This window comes from Pseudophryne corroboree, chromosome 7 (assembly GCF_028390025.1).
Source record: "Pseudophryne corroboree isolate aPseCor3 chromosome 7, aPseCor3.hap2, whole genome shotgun sequence".
Classification (NCBI taxonomy): Eukaryota; Metazoa; Chordata; class Amphibia; order Anura; family Myobatrachidae; genus Pseudophryne; species Pseudophryne corroboree.
The window spans coordinates 503,817,963-503,844,551 of NC_086450.1; the positions used below are offsets into that span (position 1 = coordinate 503,817,963).

The 26,589-nt window shown below is 48.2% G+C and overlaps 1 protein-coding gene across 1 annotated transcript in view; it reads left to right on the top strand.

Annotated features, from left to right (window-relative positions):
* Positions 1 to 639: 639 nt before the first annotated feature.
* CLN3 (CLN3 lysosomal/endosomal transmembrane protein, battenin) overlaps positions 640 to 26,589 on the top strand; it is a 52,401-nt gene continuing 26,451 nt past the window's right edge. Inside the window, exon 1 of the mRNA XM_063935330.1 lies at positions 640 to 821. Within this exon, the coding sequence (XP_063791400.1) occupies positions 773 to 821 (49 nt within the window). The 5' untranslated portion in view covers positions 640 to 772. The remainder of the gene's footprint in view (positions 822 to 26,589) is intronic.

Sequence of the window (26,589 nt, forward strand, 5' to 3'; positions counted from 1 at the left end):
CCACCCTTGTGAGGCCTCTGCCTGCCATACCACCCCCATTGTGACGCCTCTGCCTGCCATATATCCCCCCTTGTGAGGCCTCTGCCTGCCATACCACCCCCCTTGTGACGCCTCTGTCTGCCATACCACCCACCTTGTGACGCCTCTGCCTGCCATACCACCCACCTTGAGACGCCTCTGCCTGCCATACCACCCACCTTGTGACGCCTCTGCCTGCCATACCACCCGCCTTGTGAGGCCTCTGCCTGCCATACCACCCCCCTTGTGACGCCTCTGCCTGCCATACCACCCACCTTGTGACGCCTCTGCCTGCCATACCACCCCCCTTGTGACGCCTCTGCCTGCCATACCACCCACCTTGTGACGCCTCTGCCTGCCATACCACCCCCCTTGTGAGGCCTCTGCCTGCCATACCACCCCCCTTGTGACGCCTCTGCCTGCCATACCACCCCCCTTGTGACGCCTCTGCCTGCCACACACCATCCATTGATTTGCCTCACCATTTCTGAGGCCAGCAATCTGCGGTGCATTTGTGCGCACACTCAGGGTAACGCATGCTCCGTAGGGGATGTTTAGCACACGCGCATACATCGGCACTGTGCGTGATTGTTCACATACTGCACATGTCTCGTGGGCTGCAAACACATCTTTTTCCGAGCGTCCCCATCTCGCTGTTTCTCTGCAGATGCAGAACGGATATTTCTGGGGGGTAACTGAGCAGCAATAATGCGTGGGAGGGAACCGTTTTGCAGCCAGAGATGCGTCCTATCGTATGCACAGCGGATGCCAAATCCAGATGGATCACCTGCACCTAGCTTGGGGTAGGTATAAGTGCCGGTGACAGTGGTTGCAAACAAAGCAGTGGTGCATTTGCACAGATGAGGGCGACCCGGGTGGTACCCCGGGTGTTGGTGTGGGCACTGGGCACAGATAAGATAGATGGTACCTTACAGCTGAGACGGCATCTCCAGGAGATCTTCCTTCTTCTCTGGCAAGGTCTCCACAAGCTTTCTCCATCTCAGGCTGTAGCAGAGACACTAGCCCCATACACACACAGTAACGTGACATAACCTGACAGCCTTGATAAATAGGATAAACCAGTATATTTATTAAAGGGATGTAGGAGGATGTAGGTCCAGGGTGGGTCACTATATGACGGAAATAATGATAATCACACAAGGGACAGGAGATTGCAGCACAAAAGGAACGCAGCAATTACAACACTGTAGTTAGCAGTACAGCAGTGAACAGGCAAATGGGCAGTAAGTCTTCCTAATAGTTAACCAGGCGTCTTTATCTTAGCTGCTGCAGCACCTCTTTGGCTATAGCAAGGGAAAACGTAGTTTCTCAATTGTCTCAATATAATACATTTTAAAGTTACACACAGTAACCTTTGCACAACACAGATATAGGCCTATTCAGTATCACTATTGGGCCCATTACACATGGTAACGCTAGTTTTTGCATGTTTCCAGAAACGGGGCCCATTCGTTATAAGGGGCCTATTCATTATTAGGGGCCCAATGGGGCTGCCTTGTATTCAGCAAACTCTGAAACCTAAAAGTTTATGGCGTTTGCCTCTGTAATTCAACGTCATCTTCAGATGGCATTAATTCCTGGAGTCCAGCTGCTCTCTATGGGATGAAGGACCATGACTGCATAGAGGGATCTGGAAGGCTGTGCATATGCATGAACTTAGGTTACACATGTGTAGATGGCTGGCACTTCCGTGGTAAGAAGCACTGTTTTAGGGATTGCTCGGACAGCTGTTTTTCGGAGCAGCTGTCCCTGCGGCACAAGAGACATATTGAATTGCTCAAGTGCACCACCACAACTAACGGCGATTTGGATACATGATCATAAGTGGCCATCCAGCCCCTGGTGATGAATACGCCTTATAATGCGTACCTCTAAACTTTTAGAAGTCGAGATGCAGGACTTCCCAAGCGTGCCGAAGGCACACGCTTGCAAATGGAGGATTACAGTGTGCTTACAAGGCAATGCCCCCTGTTGTGTAATGTTTTTCATCATGATGGGGGTGAGCACAGCACTCTGGCAGATGCTGGACTGCCCCCAGGCTGCACTAAATGGATTCCGTGCACATCCAATAACCGCTCCTGGGACACTACGGCACGCAGACAGCCCAAAAAGCGAGGCTGTCCAGCTGAAATTGGAATGGTTGGGAGGAATGGTGTATTTTACCTAGGGGCTGCAGGGTTAAAGCGCCCCAGTAAAAATCCACCACCACCAGTGAGCCCCCAGTGTTTGCAGCGGCTTCCTATTGGAAGCATTATCTGCTGATTACATGCTGGACTGTGACCGGCAAATAGGGCTTCCAATGAGAAGCCTTTCTGCCAGCTCTAATGTGATTCTAGGGCTGCAGCCGATGCAGCCCTAGAAGCACAAGCCTGTTTTTTTTCTTACAGTGCTGCAGTGCGGGGTGGAAGATGCGGGCAGAGCCTCAGGTAGTGCATGAGGTGCTAGCAGCCCACCTGAAGACATCAGATAGGAGAAGCCACTGGTTAGGAGGTATGCACAATGTAATAGCAGGACAGATTATCAAAAAAGTAAAATTGATCTGTATTTTATTCAAAAGTACACACAAAGTTTTGTCTTTGGAGTCACCTGTTGCTAGACGATTACTGACCTATAACATCATGTATTTGTAATCAACAATAGGTAATAGGATTAGCATCTATTGCTGGTCTTTCTTAATTCCAGGGAACAAAGCTTTGGCTTTGCAATGATAAGGCACAATAAACACAGTTCCACTTTCAATATGTCAATTATCTTCAGCACTTATCAATATCAATAACAGTCCCAAAGTGCTCTTTACTCAGCTTATACTTCACACAAAATACCTTCCTCTCTTTACAATGTTCAGTCAATATACACTGCTCAAAAAAATAAAGGGAACACTTAAACAACACAATGTAACTCCAAGTCAATCACACTTCTGTGAAATCAAACTGCCCACTTAGGAAGCTACACTGATTGACAATCAATTTCACATGCTGTTGTGCAAATGAAATAGACAACAGGTGAAAATGATAGGCAATTAGCAAGACACTCCCAATAAAGAAGTTGTTCTGCAGGTGGTGACCACAGACCACTTCTCAGCTCCTATGCTTTCTGGCTGATGTTTTGGTCACTTTTGAAAGCTGGCGGTGCTTTCACTCTAGTGGTAGCATGAGACGGAGTCTACAACCCACACAAGTTGCTCAGGTAGTGCAGCTCATCCAGGATGGCACATCAATGCGAGCTGTGGCAAGAAGGTTTGCTGTGTCTGTCAGCGTAGTGTCCAGAGCATGGAGGCGCTACCAGGAGACAGGCCAGTACATCAGGAGACGTTGAGGAGGCCAACAACCCAGCAGCAGGACCGCTACCTCCGCCTTTGTGCAAGGAGGAACAGGAGGAGCACTGCCAGAGCCCTGCAAAATGACCTCCAGCAAGCCACAAATGTGCATGTGTCTACTCAAACGATCAGAAACAGACTCCATGAGGGTGGTATGAGGGCCCGACGTCCACAGGTGGGGGTTGTGCTTACAGCCCAACACCGTGCAGGACGTTTGGCATTTGCCAGAGAACACCAAGATTGGCAAATTCGCCACTGGCGCCCTGTGCTCTTCACAGATGAAAGCAGGTTCTCACTGAGCACATATGACAGACGTGACAGAGTCTGGAGATGCCAAGGAGAATGTTCTGCTGCATGCAACATCCTCCAGCATGACCGGTTTGGCAGTGAGTCAGTAATGGTGTGGGGTGGCATTTCTTTGGGGGGCCACACAGCCCTCCGTGTGCTCGCCAGAGGTAGCCTGACTGCCATTAGGTACCGAGATGAGATCCTCAGACCCCTTGTGAGACCATATGCTGGTGCGGTTGGCCCTGGGTTCCTCCTAATGCAAGACAATGCTAGACCTCATGTGGCTGGAGTGTGTCAGCAGTTCATGCAAGACGAAGGCATTGATGCTATGGACTGGCCCACCTGTTCCCCAGACCTGAATCCAATTGAGCACATCTGGGACATCATGTCTCGCTCCATCCACCAACGTCACGTTACACCACAGACTGTCCAGAAGTTGGCGGATGCTTTAGTCCAGGTCTGGGAGAAGATCCCTCAGGAGACCATCCGCAACCTCATCAGGAGCATGCCCAGGCATTGTAGGGAGGTCATACAGGCACGTGGAGGCCACACACACTACTGAGCCTCATTTTGACTTGTTTTAAGGACATTACATCAAAGTTGGATCAGCCTGTAGTGTGTTTTTCCACTTTAATATTGAGTGTGACTCCAAATCCAGACCTCCATGGGTTAATAAATTTGATTTCCATTGATAATTTTTGTGTGATTTTGTTGTCAGTACATTCAACTATGTAAAGAACAAAGTATTTAATAAGAATATTTCATTCATTCAGATCTAGGATGAGTTATTTTAGTGTTCCCTTTATTTTTATGAGCAGTGTATATATATCAAACTGCATGCACACATTCAGTCTCCTGCACAAGTTTAGGGTTACCCAATACTTGAAAAATACTTTCAATATCTCTCAGCAGATCTCAGTATCTCTCAATAATTCTCAATATCTGTTTATAGTTTTCAGTATGTCTCATCATATGCATCCTGACTGAGGATCCCGACTTTCCTATTGCTACCTTAGTGCATTTTGTAGTAAATAACACACATACATCTTCACATTTGTTTGTTTTCTCTGGTACTGTAGTCTAGAAACGAGGAGAAGGGACAATTCTATGGCCCGTCAAACATCACTTATCAGCTACTGATCACAGAAGTTGATGTTTTCACCTACAATGATGAATTGCAACACCGGCTGTGTCATAACAGGATGTGGTACTGTGGTTTCAGCTTCTGCCCGGCTTACAATGTCCTTTACTGACCAGAGAGCAGCTGTCCCGGCCAGCTGATGTATGCATGTGTTCTGTACTCTTTGTAGTGTGAGCAGTGGCGGCCCACAGCTGTGATCCATCTCTCGCTCCTACCCGGATCACACACGCTGCTGCGATGCCCACAAAATGTATTAGGGGACCTAGTGTGATTACCAGCCAACCATTCCCATCTTAAATCCTGCGCTGAGAGTTTGTGTGTGCTCCTTTGTGTGGACTTGACATGGGGGTGTGGGACTGACTCTGGGGCTGGGAAGGGGAAAGGCGCTGTCAGGAGAAGGGGAAAGTGTCCTTGTAGTCTTCAGACTTCCAGGGCGCTTTCCTGCCGTGGGGGCGTGGTTCGTGAGCTAGGGATGGCTACCGGCTGTTGATAATTTGAGATCATTGATGCTCTCCCCACGATGTCGACTAGTTATGCCATTGATGGTGGAGAACCAAATAATTCAAGTCGGGCTCTGGCTGGGCCACTCAAGGACATTCACAGAGTTGTCCTAAAGCCACTCCTTTGATATTTTGGCTGTGTGCTTGGGGTCGTTGTCCTGGTCAAGAGCGCTCTGGAGCAGGTTTTCATCCAGGATGTCTCTGTACATTGCTGCATTCATCTTTCCCTCTATCCTGATTCCTGACTAGTCTCCCAGTTACTGCCGCTGAAAAACATCCCCGCAGCATGATGCTGCCACCACCATGCTTCACTGCAGGGTTGGTATTGGTCTGGTGATGAGAGGTGCCTGGTTTCCTCAAACATGACGCCTGGCATTCACCCCAAAGAGTTCTATCTTCGTCTCATCAGACCATGGTCTGGGAATCCTTCAGGTGCATTTTCGCAAACTCCAAGTGGGCTGCCATGTGCTTTTTACTAAGGAGTGGCTTCCGTCTGGCCACTCTACTATAAAGGCCTGATTGGTAGATTGCTGCAGAGATGGTTGTCCTTCTGGAAGGTTCTCCTCTCTCCACAGAGGAATGCTGTAGCTCTGAGAGAGTGATCATCAGGTTTTTGGTCACCCCCCTGACTAGAGCCCTTCTCCCCCGATCGCTCAGTTTAGACGGCCGGCCAGCTTTAGGAAGAGTCCTGGTGGTTCCGAACTTCTTCCATTTACGGATGATGGAGGTCACTGTGCTCATTGGGACCTTCAAAGCAGCAGATATTATTCTGTACCCTTCCCCAGATTTGTGCCTCGAGACAATCCTGTCTCGGAGGTCTACAGACAATACCTTTGACTTCATGCTTGGTTTATGCTCAGACATGCACTGTCAAGTGTGGGACCTTATATAGACACTTAGACAGGTGAGTGCCTTTCCAAATCATGTCCAATCAACTGAATTTGCCACAGGTGGACTCCAATTACCGTATTTTTCGGACCATAAGACGCGCCGGACCATAAGACGCACCTAGTTTTTAGAGTAAGTAAACTGGAAAAAAAAGAGCCAGCATACACAGACAGACACACACACACACACACACACACACACACACACACACACACACACACACACACACACACATCAGAGCCAGCATACACATACACAGACACACAGACACACACACACACACACACACACACACACACACACACACACATCAGAGCCAGCATACACAGACACACAGACACACACACACACATCAGAGCCAGCATACACAGACACACACACACACACACACACACACACACACATATATTGTAGACAGTACCAGTGGTTCCCCGCGTCCAGGCTCTCAGCTAACGCTTGCCCCGGGTGCACTCCTGAGGACCAAGGAGGTGTGGGGTAGATGCCGGGCTCTACTGCTGGGCTCTGAGATGCGCCGCGCTCTGCTGATGACGGCGCAGCAGCAGCAGCAGCATCCAGGACCCGCCGGTTCCCCCATGTCCAGGCACTCAGCTAACGCTGCCTGCAGGGAAACTCCTGAGGAGGGAGGAGGTGTGGGGGAGCGGGGGGGGGGGGGGGGGGGGAGTCACATGATGCCGGGCTCTGCTGCTGGGCTCTGAGATGCGCCGCGCTCTGCTGATGACGGCTCAGCAGCAGCAGCAGCATCCAGGACCCGCCGCTACACGCGAACTCCATCTGCATCTGCTCTTATTCGCTCCATGAGACGCACATACTTTTTCCCCCACATTTTTGGGGAGAAAAAGTGCGTCTTATGGTCCGAAAAATACGGTAAGCTGTAAGAACATCTCAAGGATGAGCAGTGGAAACAGGACGCAACTGAGCTCAATTTTAAGCTACATGGTAAAGGCTGTGAATACTTATGTACATGTGATTTCTTAGTTTTTTATTTTTAATAAATTTGCAAAAATCTCAAAAACACTTTTTTTACGTTGTCCTTATGGGGTATTGTGTGTAGAATTTTGAGGCAAAAAAATGAATTTATTCCATTTTGGAATAATGCTGTAACATAACAAAATGTGGAAAAAGTGAAGCGCTGTGAATACATTCTGGATGCACTGTACAGGTTCCTTTGTACCCAGCCATGTTGAACAGTTACTGCACTGATGGCCTGTAGGTAACGCTGTCTGGCCTTGTCAGAGCTGTGGAAAGCAGGCATGCGCTCCCCCTTTGTTGCCGCAGCATCACGCAGGGGGACAATATTTTTGTGGGAGCACCTGTTGTGTGTGACCACGGAGACTAGCGCCATGGTTATCCCCCTGTAATCCGACTCTGGGACTGATTCATGTTTATAAGTAAAGCAAAAAAAGCAAGTAACTTTGGGGGAATATTTACTAAGGTGTGAGTTTTTTAGAAGTGGCGATGTTGCGCATAGCAACTAGTGATGTGCACCGGAAATTTTTCGGGTTTTGTGTAGAGATGAGCGGGTTCGGTTTCTCTGAATCCGAACCCGCCCGAACTTCATGTTTTTTTACACGGGTCCGAGCGACTCGGATCTTCCCGCCTTGCTCGGTTAACCCGAGCGCGCCCGAACGTCATCATCACGCTGTCGGATTCTCGCGAGGCTCGGATTCTATCGCGAGACTCGGATTCTATATAAGGAGCCGCGCGTCGCGGCCATTTTCACACGTGCATTGAGATTGATAGGGAGAGGACGTGGCTGACGTCTTCTCCGTTTAGAAATTAAAATAGATAGGAGAGTGAGAGTGAGACACTTCATTTACTTACTGGAGCTTAGGAGGAGTTATACTAGTGACTGATGACCAGTGACCTGACCCACCAGTGCAGTTTTATAATTTATTATTATTTAATAATCCGTTCTGTTCTTGTTCTCTGCCTGAAAAAAACGATACACAGTGACTCAGTCACACTCACATACCATATCTGTGCTCAGCCCAGTGTGCTGCATCATATATGTATAATATCTGACTGTGCTCACACAGCTTAATTGTGGGGGAGACTGGGGAGCAGTTATAGGTTATAGCAGGAGCCAGGAGTACATATTAAACAGTGCACACTTTTGCTGCCAGAGTGCCACTGCCAGTGTGACTGACCACTGACCACTGTGACCAGTGACCTGACCACACTGACCACCAGTATAGTATATTGTGATTGTCTACCTGAAAAAGTACACTCGTCGTGTGACTTGTGTGGTGTTTTTTTATTCTATAAAAATTAAAAAACTCATTCTGCTGACAGACAGTGTCCAGCAGGTCCCTCATTATATAATATATACCTGTCCGGCTGCAGTAGTGATATATATATATTTTTTATATCATTATTTATCATCCAGTCTATACTAGCAGCAGACACAGTACGGTAGTTCACGGCTGTAGCTACCTCTGTGTCGGCACTCGGCAGTCCATCCATAATTGTATACCACCTACCCGTGGTTTTTTTTTTCTTTCTTCTTTATACATACTACATCTCATTATCATCCAGTCTATATTAGCAGCAGACACAGTACAGTACGGTAGTCCACGGCTGTAGCTACCTCTGTGTCGGCACTCGGCAGTCCATCCATAATTGTATACCACCTACCCGTGGTTTTTTTTTCTTTCTTCTTTATACATACTACATCTCATTATCATCCAGTCTATATTAGCAGCAGACACAGTACAGTACGGTAGTCCACGGCTGTAGCTACCTCTGTGTCGGCACTCGGCAGTCCATCCATAATTGTATACCACCTACCCGTGGTTTTCTCTGACGTCCTAAGTGGATGCTGGGGACTCCGTCAGGACCATGGGGATTAGCGGCTCCGCAGGAGACAGGGCACAAAAGTAAAAGCTTTAGGATCAGGTGGTGTGCACTGGCTCCTCCCCCTATGACCCTCCTCCAAGCCTCAGTTAGATTTTTGTGCCCGGCCGAGAAGGGTGCAATCTAGGTGGCTCTCCTAAAGAGCTGCTTAGAGTAAAAGTTTTGTTAGGTTTTTTATTTTCAGTGAGTCCTGCTGGCAACAGGCTCACTGCATCGAGGGACTTAGGGGAGAGAAGTGAACTCACCTGCGTGCAGGATGGATTGGCTTCTTAGGCTACTGGACACCATTAGCTCCAGAGGGAGTCGGAACACAGGTCTCACCCTGGGGTTCGTCCCGGAGCCGCGCCGCCGACCCCCTTGCAGATGCCGAAAAGTGAAGAGGTCCAGAAACCGGCGGCAGAAGACTTTTCAGTCTTCATAAGGTAGCGCACAGCACTGCAGCTGTGCGCCATTGTTGTCAGCACACTTCATAGCAGCGGTCACTGAGGGTGCAGGGCGCTGGGGGGGGCGCCCTGGGCAGCAATGATAGTACCTTATTCTGGCTAAAAATACATCACATATAGCCCCTGGGGGCTATATGGATGTATTTAACCCCTGCCAGGTCTCAGAAAAACGGGAGAAGAAGCCCGCCGAAAAGGGGGCGGGGCCTATTCTCCTCAGCACACAGCGCCATTTTCCCTCACAGAAATGCTGGTGGGAAGGCTCCCAGGCTCTCCCCTGCACTGCACTACAGAAACAGGGTTAAAACAGAGAGGGGGGGCACTTATTTGGCGATATGACTATATATATTAAAATGCTATAAGGGAAAAACACTTATATAAAGGCTGTCCCTGTATAATTATAGCGTTTTTGGTGTGTGCTGGCAAACTCTCCCTCTGTCTCCCCAAAGGGCTAGTGGGGTCCTGTCCTCTATCAGAGCATTTCCTGTGTGTGTGCTGTGTGTCGGTACGTGTGTGTCGACATGTATGAGGACGATGTTGGTGAGGAGGCGGAGCAATTGCCTGTAATGGTGATGTCACTCTCTAGGGAGTTGACACCGGAATGGATGGCTTATTCAAGGAATTACGTGATAATGTCAACAGAGACGGCCGGCAAAAAAATAGTACCTGTCCAGGCGTCTCAAACACCGTCAGGGGCTTTAAAACGCCCATTTACCTCAGTCGGTCGACACAGACACAGACACGGACACTGATTTCAGTGTCGACGGTGAAGAAACAAACGTATTTTCCTTTAGGGCCACACGTTACTTGTTAAGGGCAATGAAGGAGGTGTTACATATTTCTGATACTACAAGTACCACAAAAAAGGGTATTATGTGGGGTGTGAAAAAACTACCTGTAGTTTTTCCTGAATCAGATAAATTAAATGAAGTGTGTGATGATGCGTGGGTTTCCCCCGATAGAAAATTATTGGCGGTATACCCTTTCCCGCCAGAAGTTAGGGCGCGTTGGGAAACACCCCTTAGGGTGGATAAGGCGCTCACACGCTTATCAAAACAAGTGGCGGTACCGTCTCCGGATAGGGCCGTCCTCAAGGAGCCAACTGATAGGAGGCTGGAAAATATCCTAAGAAGTATATACACACATACTGGTGTTATACTGCGACCAGCGATCGCCTCAGCCTGGATGTGCAGAGCTGGGGTGGCTTGGTCGGATTCCCTGACTAAAAATATTGATACCCTTGACAGGGACAGTATTTTATTGACTATAGAGCATTTAAAGGATGCATTTCTATATATACGAGATGCACAGAGGGATATTTGCACTCTGGCATCAAGAGTAAGTGCGATGTCCATATCTGCCAGAAGATGTTTATGGACACGACAGTGGTCAGGTGATGCAGATTCCAAACGGCACAAAGAAGTATTGCCGTATAAAGGGGAGGGGTTATTTGGGGTCGGTCCATCGGACCTGGTGGCCACGGCAACTGCTGGAAAATCCACCGTTTTTACCCTAAGTCACATCTCTGCAGAAAAAGACACCGTCTTTTCAGCCTCAGTCCTTTCGTCCCCATAAGAGTCATATCTGCCCAGGGATAGAGGAAAGGGAAGAAGACTGCAGCAGGCAGCCCATTCCCAGGAACAGAAGCCTCCACCGCTTCTGCCAAGTTTCTCAGCATGACGCTGGGGCCGTACAGGACCCCTGGATCCTACAAGTAGGATCCCAGGGGTACAGATTGGAAAGTCGAGACGTTTCCCCCTCGCAGGTTCCTGAAGTCTGCTTTACCAACGTCTCCCTCCGACAGGGAGGCAGTATTGGAAACAATTCACAAGCTGTATTCCCAGCAGGTGATAATCAAAGTACCCCTCCTACAACAAGGAAAGGGGTATTATTCCACACTATGTTGTGGTACTGAAGCCAGAAGGCTCGGTGAGACCTATTCTAAATCTGAAATATTTGAACACTTACAAAGGTTCAAATCAAGATGGAGTCACTCAGAGCAGTGATAGCGAACCAGGAAGAAGGGGACTATAGGGTGTCCCGGGACATCAGGGATACTTACCTCCATGTCCCAATTTGCCCTTCTCACCAAGGGTACCTCAGGTTCGTGGTACAGAACTGTCACTATCAGTTTCAGACGCTGCCGTTTGGATTGTCCACGGCACCCCGGGTCTTTACCAAGGTAATGGCCGAAATGATGATTCTTCTTCAAAGAAAATGGACGACCTCCTGATAAGAGCAAGGTCCAGAGAACAGTTGGAGGTCGGAGTAGCACTATCTCAAGTAGTTCTACGACAGCACGGGTGGATTCTAAATATTCCAAAACCGCAGTTGTTTCCGACGACACATCGGCTGTTCCTAGGGATGATTCTGGACACAGTCCAGAAAAGGGTGTTTCTCCCGGAGAAGAAAGCCAGGGAGTTATCCGAGCTAGTCAGGAACCTCCTAAAACCAGGAAAAGTGTCAGTGCATCATTGCACAAGGGTCCTGGGAAAAATGGTGGCTTCTTACGAAGCGATTCCATTCGGCAGTTTTCACGCAAGAACTTTTCAGTGGGATCTGCTGGAAAAATGGTCCGGATCGCATCTTCAGATGCATCAGCGGATAACCCTGTCTCCAAGGACAAGGGTGTTTCTTCTGCGGTGGCTGCAAAGTACTCATCTACTAATGGGCCGCAGATTCGGCATTCAGGAAGGGTCCTTGTGACCAGGGATGCCAGCCTGAGAGGCTGGGGAGCAGTCACACAGGGAAAAAATTTCCAGGGAGTGTGATCAAGTCTGGAGAATTCTCTCCACATAAATATACTGGAGCTAAGGGCAAGTTACAATGCTCTAAGCTTAGCAAGACCTCTGCTTCAAGGTCAGCCGGTATTGATCCAGTGGGACAACATCACGGCAGTCGCCCACGTAAACAGACAGGGCGGCACAAGAAGCAGAAGGGCAATAGCAGAAACTGCAAGGATTCTTCGATGGGCGGAAAATCAGGTGATAGCACTGTCAGCAGTGTTCATTCCGACGCCCGGGAGAGTGGGGATTTCATCGGGAAGTCTTCCACATGATTGTGAACCATTGGGAAAGACCAAAGGTGGACATGATGGCGTCCCGCCTGAACAAAAAACTGGACAGGTATTGCGCCAGGTCAAGAGACCCTCAGGCAATAGCTGTGGACCCTCTGGTAACACTGTGGGTGTACCAGTCAGTGTATGTGTTCCCTCCTCTGCTTCTCATACCCAAGGTACTGAGAATTATAAGACGTAGAGGAGTAAGAACTATACTCGTGGCTCCGGATTGGCCAAGAAGGACTTGGTACCTGGAACTTCAAGAGATGCTCACAGAGGACTCATGGCCTCTGCCGCTAAGAAGGGACTTGCTTCAGCAAGTACCATGTCTGTTCCAAGACTTACCGCGGCTGCGTTTGACGGCATGGCGGTTGAACGCCGGATCCTAAGGGAAAAAGGCATTCCGGAAGAGGTCATTCCTACCCTGGTCAAAGCCAGGAAGGAGGTGACCGCACAACATTATCACCACATGTGGCGAAAATATGTTGCGTGGTGTGAGGCCAGGAAGGCCCCACGAAGAAATTTCAACTCGGTCGATTCCTGCATTTCCTGCAAACAGGAGTGTCTATGGGCCTCAAATTGGGGTCCATTAAGGTTCAAATTTCGGCCCTGTCGATTTTCTTCCAGAAAGAATTGGCTTCAGTTCCTGAAGTCCAGAAGTTTGTCAATGGAGTACTGCATATACAACCCCCTTTTGTGCCTCCAGTGGCACTGTGGGATCTCAACGTAGTTCTGGGATTCCTCAAATCACATTGGTTTAAACCGCTCAAATCTGTGGATTTGAAATATCTCACATGGAAAGTGACCATGCTGTTGGCCCTGGCCTCGGCCAGGCGAGTGTCAGAATTGGCGGCTTTGTCTCACAAAAGCCCATATCTGATTGTCCATTCGGACAGGGCAGAGCTGCGGACTCGTCCCCAGTTTCTCCCTAAGGTGGTGTCAGCGTTTCACCTGAACCAGCTTATTGTGGTACCTGCGGATACTAGGGACTTGGAGGACTCCAAGTTGCTAGATGTTGTCAGGGCCCTGAAAATATAGGTTTCCAGGACGGCTGGAGTCAGGAAAACTGACTTGCTGTTATCCTGTATGCACCCAACAAACTGGGTGCTCTTGCTTCTAAGCAGACGATTGCTAGTTGGATGTGTAGTACAATTCAGCTTGCACATTCTGTGGCAGGCCTGCCACAGCCAAAATATGTAAATGCCCATTCCACAAGGAAGGTGGGCTCATCTTGGGCGGCTGCCCGAGGGGTCTCGGCTTTACAACTTTGCCGAGCTGCTACTTGGTCAGGGGCACACCCTGGCTGAGGAGGACCTGGAGTTCTCTCACTCGGTGCTGCAGAGTCATCCGCACTCTCCCGCCCGTTTGGGAGCTTTGGTATAATCCCCATGGTCCTGACGGAGTCCCCAGCATCCACTTAGGACGTCAGAGAAAATAAGAATTTACTTACCGATAATTCTATTTCTCGTAGTCCGTAGTGGATGCTGGGCGCCCATCCCAAGTGCGGATTGCCTGCAATACTTGTATATAGTTATTGTTACAAAAATCGGGTTATTATTGTTGTGAGCCATCTTTTCAGAGGCTCCGCTGTTATCATGCTGTTAACTGGGTTCAGATCACAGGTTGTACAGTGTGATTGGTGTGGCTGGTGTGAGTCTTACCCGGGATTCAAAATCCTTCCTTATTGTGTACGCTCGTCCGGGCACAGTATCTTAACTGAGGCTTGGAGGAGGGTCATAGGGGGAGGAGCCAGTGCACACCACCTGATCCTAAAGCTTTTACTTTTGTGCCCTGTCTCCTGCGGAGCCGCTAATCCCCATGGTCCTGACGGAGTCCCCAGCATCCACTACGGACTACGAGAAATAGAATTATCGGTAAGTAAATTCTTATTTTTTTTTTCTTTCTTCTTTATACATACTACATCTCATTATCATCCAGTCTATATTAGCAGCAGACACAGTACAGTACGGTAGTCCACGGCTGTAGCTATCTCTGTGTCGGCACTCGGCAGTCCATCCATAATTGTATACCACCTACCCGTGGTTTTTTTTTTCTTTCTTCTTTATACATACTACATCTCATTATCAACCAGTCTATATTAGCAGCAGACACAGTACGGTAGTTCACGGCTGTAGCTACCTCTGTGTCGGCACTCGGCAGTCTATCCATAATTGTATACCACCTACCCGTGGTTTTTTTTTCTTTCTTCTTTATACATACTACATCTCATTATCATCCAGTCTATATTAGCAGCAGACACAGTACAGTACGGTAGTCCACGGCTGTAGCTACCTCTGTGTCGGCACTCGGCAGTCCATCCATAATAGTATACCACCTACCCGTGGTTTTTTTTTTCTTTCTTCTTTATACATACTACATCTCATTATCATCCAGTCTATATTAGCAGCAGACACAGTACAGTACGGTAGTCCACGGCTGTAGCTACCTCTGTGTCGGCACTCGGCAGTCCATCCATAATTGTATACCACCTACCCGTGGTTTTTTTTTTCTTTCTTCTTTATACATACTACATCTCATTATCAACCAGTCTATATTAGCAGCAGACACAGTACGGTAGTTCACGGCTGTAGCTACCTCTGTGTCGGCACTCGGCAGTCCATCCATAATTGTATACCACCTACCCGTGGTTTTTTTTTCTTTCTTCTTTATACATACTACATCTCATTATCATCCAGTCTATATTAGCAGCAGACACAGTACAGTACGGTAGTCCACGGCTGTAGCTACCTCTGTGTCAGCACTCGGCAGTCCATCCATAATTGTATACCACCTACCCGTGGTTTTTTTTTTCTTTCTTCTTTATACATACTACATCTCATTATCATCCAGTCTATATTAGCAGCAGACACAGTACAGTACGGTAGTCCACGGCTGTAGATACCTCTGTGTCGGCACTCGGCAGTCCATCCATAATTGTATACCACCTACCCGTGGTTTTTTTTTCTTTCTTCTTTATACATACTACATCTCATTATCAACCAGTCTATATTAGCAGCAGACACAGTACGGTAGTTCACGGCTGTAGCTACCTCTGTGTCGGCACTCGGCAGTCCATCCATAATTGTATACCACCTACCCGTGGTTTTTTTTTCTCTCTTCTTTATACATACTACATCTCATTATCATCCAGTCTATATTAGCAGCAGACACAGTACAGTACGGTAGTCCACGGCTGTAGCTACCTCTGTGTCGGCACTCGGCAGTCCATCCATAATTGTATACCACCTACCCGTGGTTTTTTTTTTCTTTCTTCTTTATACATACTACATCTCATTATCATCCAGTCTATATTAGCAGCAGACACAGTACAGTACGGTAGTCCACGGCTGTAGCTACCTCTGTGTCGGCACTCGGCAGTCCATCCATAATTGTATACCACCTACCCGTGGTTTTTTTTTCTTTCTTCTTTATACATACTACATCTCATTATCAACCAGTCTATATTAGCAGCAGACACAGTACGGTAGTTCACGGCTGTAGCTACCTCTGTGTCGGCACTCGGCAGTCCATCCATAATTGTATACTAGTATCCATCCATCTCCATTGTTTACCTGAGGTGCCTTTTAGTTGTGCCTATTAAAATATGGAGAACAAAAATGTTGAGGTTCCAAAATTAGGGAAAGATCAAGATCCACTTCCACCTCGTGCTGAAGCTGCTGCCACTAGTCATGGCCGAGACGATGAAATGCCAGCAACGTCGTCTGCCAAGGCCGATGCCCAATGTCATAGTACAGAGCATGTCAAATCCAAAACACCAAATATCAGTAAAAAAAGGACTCCAAAACCTAAAATAAAATTGTCGGAGGAGAAGCGTAAACTTGCCAATATGCCATTTACCACACGGAGTGGCAAGGAACGGCTGAGGCCCTGGCCTATGTTCATGGCTAGTGGTTCAGCTTCACATGAGGATGGAAGCACTCAGCCTCTCGCTAGAAAACTGAAAAGACTCAAGCTGGCAAAAGCACCGCAAAGAACTGTGCGTTCTTCGAAATCCCAAATCCACAAGGAGAGTCCAATTGTGTCGGTTGCGATGCCTGACCTTCCCAACACTGGACGTGAAGAGCATGCGCCTTCCACCATTTGCACGCCCCTGCAAGTGCTGGAAGGAGCACCCGCAGTCCAGTTCCTGATAGTCAGATTGAAGATGTCAGTGTTGAAGTACACCAGGATGAGGAGGATATGGGTGTTGCTGGCGCTGGGGAGGAAATTGACCAGGAGGATTCTGATGGTGAGGTGGTTTGTTTAAGTCAGGCACCCGGGGAGACACCTGTTGTCCGTGGGAGGAATATGGCCACTGACATGCCTGGTGAAAATACCAAAAAAATCAGCTCTTCGGTGTGGAAGTATTTCAACAGAAATGCGGACAACAGGTGTCAAGCCGTGTGTTGTTTTTGTCAAGCTGTAATAAGTAGGGGTAAGGACGTTAACCACCTCGGAACATCCTCCCTTATACGTCACCTGCAGCGCATTCATAATAAGTCAGTGACAAGTTCAAAAACTTTGGGCGACAGCGGAAGCAGTCCACTGACCAGTAAATCCCTTCCTCTTGTAACCAAGCTCACGCAAACCACCCCACCAACTCCCTCAGTGTCAATTTCCTCCTTCCCCAGGAATGCCAATAGTCCTGCAGGCCATGTCACTGGCAATTCTGACGAGTCCTCTCCTGCCTGGGATTCCTCCGATGCATCCTTGCGTGTAACGCCTACTGCTGCTGGCGCTGCTGTTGTTGCTGCTGGGAGTCGATGGTCATCCCAGAGGGGAAGTCATAAGCCCACTTGTACTACTTCCAGTAAGCAATTGACTGTTTAACAGTCCTTTGCGAGGAAGATGAAATATCACAGCAGTCATCCTACTGCAAAGCGGATAACTGAGGCCTTGGCATCCTGGGTGGTGAGAAACGTGGTTCCGGTATCCATCATTACTGCAGAGCCAACTAGAGACTTTTTGGAGGTACTGTGTCCCCGGTACCAAATACCATCTAGGTTCCATTTCTCTAGGCAGGCGATACCGAAAATGTACACAGACCTCAGAAAAAGAGTCACCAGTGTCCTAAAAAATGCAGCTGTACCCAATGTCCACTTAATCACGGACATGTGGACAAGTGGAGCAGGGCAGGGTCAGGACTATATGACTGTGACAGCCCACTGGGTAGATGTATGGACTCCCGCCGCAAGAACAGCAGCGGCGGCACCAGTAGCAGCATCTCGCAAACGCCAACTCTTTCCTAGGCAGGCTACGCTTTGTATCACCGCTTTCCAGAATACGCACACAGCTAAAAACCTCTTACGGCAACTGAGGAAGATCATCGCGGAATGGCTTACCCCAATTGGACTCTCCTGTGGATTTGTGGCATCGGACAACGCCAGCAATATTATGTGTGCATTAAATATGGGCAAATTCCAGCACGTCCCATGTTTTGCACATACCTTGAATTTGGTGGTGCAGAATTATTTAAAAAATGAGAGGGGCGTGCAAGAGATGCTGTCGGTGGCCAGAAGAATTGCGGGACACTTTCGGCGTACAGGCACCACGTACAGAAGACTGGAGCACCACCAAAAACTACTGAACCTGCCCTGCCATCATCTGAAGCAAGAAGTGGTAACGAGGTGGAATTCAACCCTCTATATGCTTCAGAGGTTGGAGGAGCAGCAAAAGGCCATTCAAGCCTATACAATTGAGCACGATATAGGAGGTGGAATGCACCTGTCTCAAGCGCAGTGGAGAATGATTTCAACGTTGTGCAAGGTTCTGATGCCCTTTGAACTTGCCACACGTGAAGTCAGTTCAGACACTGCCAGCCTGAGTCAGGTCATTCCCCTCATCAGGCTTTTGCAGAAGAAGCTGGAGACATTGAAGGAGGAGCTAACACGGAGCGATTCCGCTAGGCATGTGGGACTTGTGGATGGAGCCCTTAATTCGCTTAACAAGGATTCACGGGTGGTCAATCTGTTGAAATCAGAGCACTACATTTTGGCCACCGTGCTCGATCCTAGATTTAAAACCTACCTTGGATCTCTCTTTCCGGCAGACACAAGTCTGCTGGGGTTGAAAGACCTGCTGGTGAGAAAATTGTCAAGTCAAGCGGAACGCGACCTGTCAACATCTCCTCCTTCACATTCTCCCGCAACTGGGGGTGCGAGGAAAAGGCTCAGAATTCCGAGCCCACCCGCTGGCGGTGATGCAGGGCAGTCTGGAGCGACTGCTGATGCTGACATCTGGTCTGGACTGAAGGACCTGACAACGATTACGGACATGTCGTCTACTGTCACTGCATATGATTCTCTCAACATTGAAAGAATGGTGGAGGATTATATGAGTGACCGCATCCAAGTAGGCACGTCACACAGTCCGTACTTATACTGGCAGGAAAAAGAGGCAATTTGGAGGCCCGTGCACAAACTGGCTTTATTCTACCTAAGTTGCCCTCCCACAAGTGTGTACTCCGAAAGAGTGTTTAGTGCCGCCGCTCACCTTGTCAGCAATCGGCGTACGAGGTTACATCCAGAAAATGTGGAGAAGATGATGTTCATTAAAATGAATTATAATCAATTCCTCCGCGGAGACATTGACCAGCAGCAATTGCCTCCACAAAGTACACAGGGAGCTGAGATGGTGGATTCCAGTGGGGACGAATTGATAATCTGTGAGGAGCGGGATGTACACGGTGATATATCGGAGGATGATGATGAGGTGGACATCTTGCCTCTGTAGAGCCAGTTTGTGCAAGGAGAGATTAATTGCTTCTTTTTTGGTGGGGGTCCAAACCAACCCGTCATATCAGTCACAGTCGTGTGGCAGACCCTGTCACTGAAATGATGGGTTGGTTAAAGTGTGCATGTCCTGTTTATACAACATAAGGGTGGGTCGGAGGGCCCAAGGACAATTCCATCTTGCACCTCTTTTTTCTTTAATTTTTCTTTGCGTCATGTGCTGTTTGGGGAGGGTTTTTTGGAAGGACCATCCTGCGTGACACTGCAGTGCCACTCCTAGATGGGCCCGGTGTTTGTGTCGGCCACTAGGGTCGCTTATCTTACTCACACAGCTACCTCATTGCGCCTCTTTTTTTCTTTGCGTCATGTGCTGTTTGGGGAGGGTTTTTTGGAAGGGACATCCTGCGTGACACTGCAGTGACACTCCTAGATGGGCCCGGTGTTTGTGTCGGCCACTAGGGTCGCTTATCTTACTCACACAGCTACCTCATTGCGCCTCTTTTTTTCTTTGCGTCATGTGCTGTTTGGGGAGGGTTTTTTGGAAGGGACATCCTGCGTGATACTGCAGTGACACTCCTAGATGGGCCCGGTGTTTGTGTCGGCCACTAGGGTCGCTTATCTTACTCACACAGCTACCTCATTGCGCCTCTTTTTTTCTTTGCGTCATGTGCTGTTTGGGGAGGGTTTTTTGGAAGGGACATCCTGCGTGACACTGCAGTGACACTCCTAGATGGGCCCGGTGTTTGTGTCGGCCACTAGGGTCGCTTATCTTACTCACACAGCTACCTCATTGCGCCTCTTTTTTTCTTTGCGTCATGTGCTGTTTGGGGAGGGTTTTTTGGAAGGGCCATCCTGCGTGACACTGCAGTGCCACTCCTAGATGGGCCCGGTGTTTGTGTCGGCCACTAGGGTCGCTTATCTTACTCACACAGCTACCTCATTGCGCCTCTTTTTTTCTTTGCGTCATGTGCTGTTTGGGGAGGGTTTTTTGGAAGGGCCATCCTGCGTGACACTGCAGTGCCACTCCTAGATGGGCCCGGTGTTTGTGTCGGCCACTAGGGTCGCTTATCTTACTCACACAGCTACCTCATCGCGCCTCTTTTTTTCTTTGCGTCATGTGCTGTTTGGGGAGGGTTTTTTGGAAGGGACATCCTGCGTGACACTGCAGTGACACTCCTAGATGGGCCCGGTGTTTGTGTCGGCCACTAGGGTCGCTTATCTTACTCACACAGCTACCTCATTGCGCCTCTTTTTTTCTTTGCGTCATGTGCTGTTTGGGGAGGTTTTTTTGGAAGGGACATCCTGCGTGACACTGCAGTGACACTCCTAGATGGGCCCGGTGTTTGTGTCGGCCACTAGGGTCGCTTATCTTACTCACACAGCTACCTCATTGCGCCTCTTTTTTTCTTTGCGTCATGTGCTGTTTGGGGAGGGTTTTTTGGAAGGGACATCCTGCGTGACACTGCAGTGACACTCCTAGATGGGCCCGGTGTTTGTGTCGGCCACTAGGGTCGCTTATCTTACTCACACAGCTACCTCATTGCGCCTCTTTTTTTCTTTGCGTCATGTGCTGTTTGGGGAGGGTTTTTTGGAAGGGACATCCTGCGTGACACTGCAGTGACACTCCTAGATGGGCCCGGTGTTTGTGTCGGCCACTAGGGTCGCTTATCTTACTCACACAGCTACCTCATTGCGCCTCTTTTTTTCTTTGCGTCATGTGCTGTTTGGGGAGGGTTTTTTGGAAGGGACATCCTGCGTGACACTGCAGTGCCACTCCTAGATGGGCCCGGTGTTTGTGTCGGCCACTAGGGTCGCTTATCTTACTCACACAGCTACCTCATTGCGCCTCTTTTTTTCTTTGCGTCATGTGCTGTTTGGGGAGGGTTTTTTGGAAGGGACATCCTGCGTGACACTGCAGTGCCACTCCTAGATGGGCCAGGTGTTTGTGTCGGCCACTAGGGTGGCTGAGCTTAGTCATCCAGCGACCTCGGTGCAAATTTTAGGACTAAAAATAATATTGTGAGGTGTGAGGTATTCAGAATAGACTGAAAATGAGTGGAAATGATGGTTTTTGAGGTTAATAATACTTTGGGATCAAAATGACCCCCAAATTCTATGATTTAAGCTGTTTTTTAGGTTTTTTGGAAAAAAACACCCGAATCCAAAACACACCCGAATCCGACAAAAAAAATTCGGTTAGGTTTTGCCAAAACGCGGTCGAACCCAAAACACGGCCGCGGAACCGAACCCAAAACACAAAACCCGAAAAATTTCCGGCGCTCATCTCTAGTTTTGTGTTTTGGTTTTGGGTTCGGTTCCGCGGACGTGTTTTGGATTCGGACGCGTTTTGTCAAAACCTCACCGAAATTTTTTTGTCGGATTCGGGTGTGTTTTGGATTCGAGTGTTTTTAAAAAAAAAAAAACTAAAAAACAGCTTAAATCATAGAATTTGGGGGTCATTTTGATCCCATAGTATTATTAACCTCAATAACCATAATTTCCACTCATTTTCAGTCTATTCTGAACACCTCACACCTCACAATATTATTTTTAGTCCTAAAATTTGCACCAAGGTCGTTGGATGGCTAAGCTAAGCGACACAAGTGGCCGACACAAACACCTGGCCCATCTAGGAGTGGCACTGCAGTGTCAGACAGGATGGCACTTCAAAAAAATAGTCCCCAAACAGGACATGACGCAAAGAAAAAAAGAGGCGCACCAAGGTCGCTGTGTGACTAAGCTAAGCGACACAAGTGGCCGACACAAACACCTGGCCCATCTAGGAGTGGCACTGCAGTGTCAGGCAGGATGGCCCTTCAAAAAAATACTCCCCAAACAGCACATGATGCAAAGAAAAAAAGAGGCGCAATGAGGTAGCTGTGTGACTAAGCTAAGCGACCCAAGTGGCCGACACAAACACCTGGCCCATCTAGGAGTGGCACTGCAGTGTCAGGCAGGATGGCCCTTCCAAAAACTACTCCCCAAACAGCACATGACGCAAAGAAAAATGAAAGAAAAAAGAGGTGCAAGATGGAATTGTCCTTGGGCCCTCCCACCCACCCTTATGTTGTATAAACAGGACATGCACACTTTAACCAACCCATCATTTCAGTGACAGGGTCTGCCACACGACTGTGACTGATATGACGGGTTGGTTTGGACCCCCACCAAAAAAGAAGCAATTAATCTCTCCTTGCACAAACTGGCTCTACAGAGGCAAGATGTCCACCTCATCATCATCGTCCGATTCATCACCCCTTTCACTGTGTACAGCCCCCTCCTCACAGATTATTAATTCGTCCCCACTGGAATCCACCATCTCAGGTCCCCGTGTACTTTCTGGAGGCAATTGCTGCTGGTGAATGTCTCCACGGAGGAATTGATTATAATTCATTTTAATGAACATCATCTTCTCCACATTTTCTGGAAGTAACCTCGTACGCCGATTGCTGACAAGATGAGCGGCTGCACTAAACACTCTTTCGGAGTACACACTGGAGGGAGGGCAACTTAGGTAGAATAAAGCCAGTTTGTGCAAGGGCCTCCAAATTGCCTCTTTTTCCTGCCAGTATACGTACGGACTGTCTGACGTGCCTACTTGGATGCATTCATATAATCCTTCACCATTCTTTCAATGGTGAGAGAATCATATGCAGTGACAGTAGACGACATGTCAGTAATCTTTGGCAGGTCCTTCAGTCCGGACCAGATGTCAGCACTCGCTCCAGACTGCCCTGCATCACCGCCAGCGGGTGGGCTTGGAATTCTTAGCCTTTTCCTCGCACCCCCAGTTGCGGGAGAATGTGAAGGAGGAGATGTTGACGGGTCACGTTCCGCTTGACTTGACAATTTTCTCACCAGCAGGTCTTTGAACCTCTGCAGACTTGTGTCTGCCGGAAAGAGAGATACAACGTAGGTTTTAAATCTAGGATCGAGCACGGTGGCCAAAATGTAGTGCTCTGATTTCAACAGATTGACCACCCGTGAATCCTGGTTAAGCGAATTAAGGGCTCCATCCACAAGTCCCACATGCCTAGCGGAATCGCTCTGTTTTAGCTCCTCCTTCAATGTCTCCAGCTTCTTCTGCAAAAGCCTGATGAGGGGAATGACCTGACTCAGGCTGGCAGTGTCTGAACTGACTTCACGTGTGGCAAGTTCAAAGGGTTGCAGAACCTTGCACAACGTTGAAATCATTCTCCACTGCGCTTGAGTCAGGTGCATTCCACCTCCTTTGCCTATATCATGGCCAGATGTATAGGCTTGATTTGCCTTTTGCTGCTCCTCCATCCTCTGAAGCATATAGAGGGTTGAATTCCACCTCGTTACCACCTCTTGCTTCAGATGATGGCAGGGCAGGTTCAGGAATGTTTGGTGTTGCTCCAGTCTTCTGTACGCGGTGCCTGAATGCCGAAAGTGGCCCGCAATTCTTCGGGCCACCAACAGCATCTCTTGCACGCCCCTGACGTTTTTTAAATAATTCTGCACCACCAAATTCAAGGTATGTGCAAAACATGGGACGTGCTGGAATTTGCCCAGATGTAATGCACGCACAATATTGCTGGCGTTGTCCAATGTCACAAATCCCCAGGAGAGTCCAATTGGGGTAAGCCATTCTGCGATGATCTTCCTCAGTTGCCGTAAGAGGTTTTCAGCTGTGTGCCTATTCTGGAAAGCGGTGATACAAAGCGTAGCCTGCCTAGGAACGAGTTAGCGTTTGCGAGATGCTGCTACTGGTGCCGCCGCTGCTGTTCTTGCAGCGGGAGGCAATACATCTACCCAGTGGGCTGTCACAGTCATATAGTCCTGAGTCTGCCCTGCTCCACTTGTCCACATGTCCGTGGTTAAGTGGACATTGGGTACAACTGCATTTTTTAGGACACTGGTGAGTCTTTTTCTGAGGTCTGTGTACATTTTCGATATCGCCTGCCTAGAGAAATGGAACCTAGATGGTATTTGGTACCGGGGACACAGTACCTCAATCAAGTCTATAGTTGGCTCTGTATTAACGATGGATACCGGAACCACGTTTCTCACCGCCCAGGCTGCCATGGCCTCAGTTATCCGCTTTGCAGCAGGATGACTGCTGTGATATTTCATCTTCCTCGCAAAGGACTGTTGGACAGTCAATTGCTTACTGGAAGTAGTACAAGTGGTCTTCCGACTTCCCCTCTGGGATGACGATCGACTCCCAGCAGCAACAACAGCAGCGCCAGCAGCAGTAGGCGTTACACTCAAGGATAAAATAGAAAGAAGAGAGACCCAGTGGCGCAGACGGATAAACTGAATAATAAAAACAATACAATTCCCTGTCCTTATGGAAAAAGTTCAATCCAGGCTTTTTCTTTCTCCTTTCAATGTTTCCACACCAGGAGAAGTACCTCAGGGGGAAGAAAGAATATCCTTAGTGCAACACTGTTTGGAGTACTTGATCACACTTTTTAAATTTATGAGTTATGCACTCACATTTAGTATATGAATAAAAGGCTCATCATCCTCAATATTGCTTGCTTTCCTTCACCGCAGTATATAAAACTCGGAAAGAAAATATATTTAGTGCAACACTGTTTTCTTAAAAGCAAAAGAATTTATTACAGAATAGCACTCACAATTTTTAAAAGAAAATAGAGCATATAGGACCTCCTTAGAGGACAGAAGTGACTCTCACAAACAGAGGGAATCGAATCCAGCCGGTCCAGCTGCAGCAAGATGTCAGTGTCCCCACGATGTTTCCTAGGATAGGTCCAAAAAGTCCAAGAATCCACCAGCTTTACGCGTTTCGGACACTCCGGTCCTTCGTCAGAAGCATTGGTGGCATGTAGTCCTAAAGGGCTTTTTATACCCTAAACTAATCCAATTAGACCACCCCCACCCCACCTGGAAATAGGCGCCAAACAATATTCATCAACCAATAAGAAATAGAGGCGCCTATTTCCAGGTGGGGTGGGGGTGGTCTAATTGGATTAGTTTAGGGTATAAAAAGCTGCAGCTGGACCGGCTGGATCCGATTCCCTCTGTTTCCCTCTTTTAAAAATTGTGAGTGCTATTCTGTAATAAATTCTTTTGCTTTTAAGAAAACAGTGTTGCACTAAATATATTTTCTTTCCGAGTTTTATATACTGCGGTGAAGGAAAGCAAGCAATATTGAGGATGATGAGCCTTTTATTCATATACTAAATGTGAGTGCATAACTCATAAATTTAAAAAGTGTGATCAAGTACTCCAAACAGTGTTGCACTAAGGATATTCTTTCTTCCCCCTGAGGTACTTCTCCTGGTGTGGAAACATTGAAAGGAGAAAGAAAAAGCCTGGATTGAACTTTTTCCATAAGGACAGGGAATTGTATTGTTTTTATTATTCAGTTTATCCGTCTGCGCCACTGGGTCTCTCTTCTTTCTATTTTGTACTATTTTATGGTGTGGTGAACCTGTTCAGAGTTGACCTGGGCTGCACATGAGGTTTTTGCGCAATTGTTTCTTGGTTTTTTCTTCACATCTTGTTACACTCAAGGATGCATCGGAGGAATCCCAGGCAGGAGAGGACTCGTCAGACTTGCCAGTGACATGGCCTGCAGGATTATTGGCTTTCCTGGGTAAGGAGGAAATTGACACTGAGGGAGTTGGTGGTATGGTTTGCGGGAGCTTGGTTACAAGAGGAAGGGATTTAGTGGTCAGTGGACTGCTTCCGCTGTCACCCAAAGTTTTTGAACTTGTCACTGACTTATGATGAATGCGCTGCAGGTGACGTATAAGGGAGGATGTTCCGAAGTGGTTAACGTCCTTACCCCTACTTATTACAGCTTGACAAAGGCAACACACGGCTTGACACCTGTTGTCCGCATTTGTGTTGAAATAATTCCACACCGAAGAGCTGATTTTTTTGGTATTTTGACCAGGCATGTCAATGGCCATATTCGTCCCATGGACAACAGGTGTCTCCCCGGGTGCCTGACTTGAACAAACCACCTCACCATCAGAATCCTCCTTGTCAATTTCCTCCCCAGCGCCAGCAACACCCATATCCTCATCCTGGTGTACTTCAACACTGACATCTTCAATTTGACTATCAGGAACTGGACTGCGGGTGCTCCTTCCAGCACTTGCAGGGGGCGTGCAAATGGTGGAAGGCGCAAGCTCTTCCCGTCCAGTGTTGGGAAGGTCAGGCATCGCAACCGACACAATTGGACTCTCCTTGGGGATTTGTGATTTCGAAGAACGCACAGTTCTTTGCTGTGCTTTTGCCAGCTTAAGTCTTTTCTTTTTTCTAGCGAGAGGATGAGTGCTTCCATCCTCATTTGAAGCTGAACCACTAGCCATG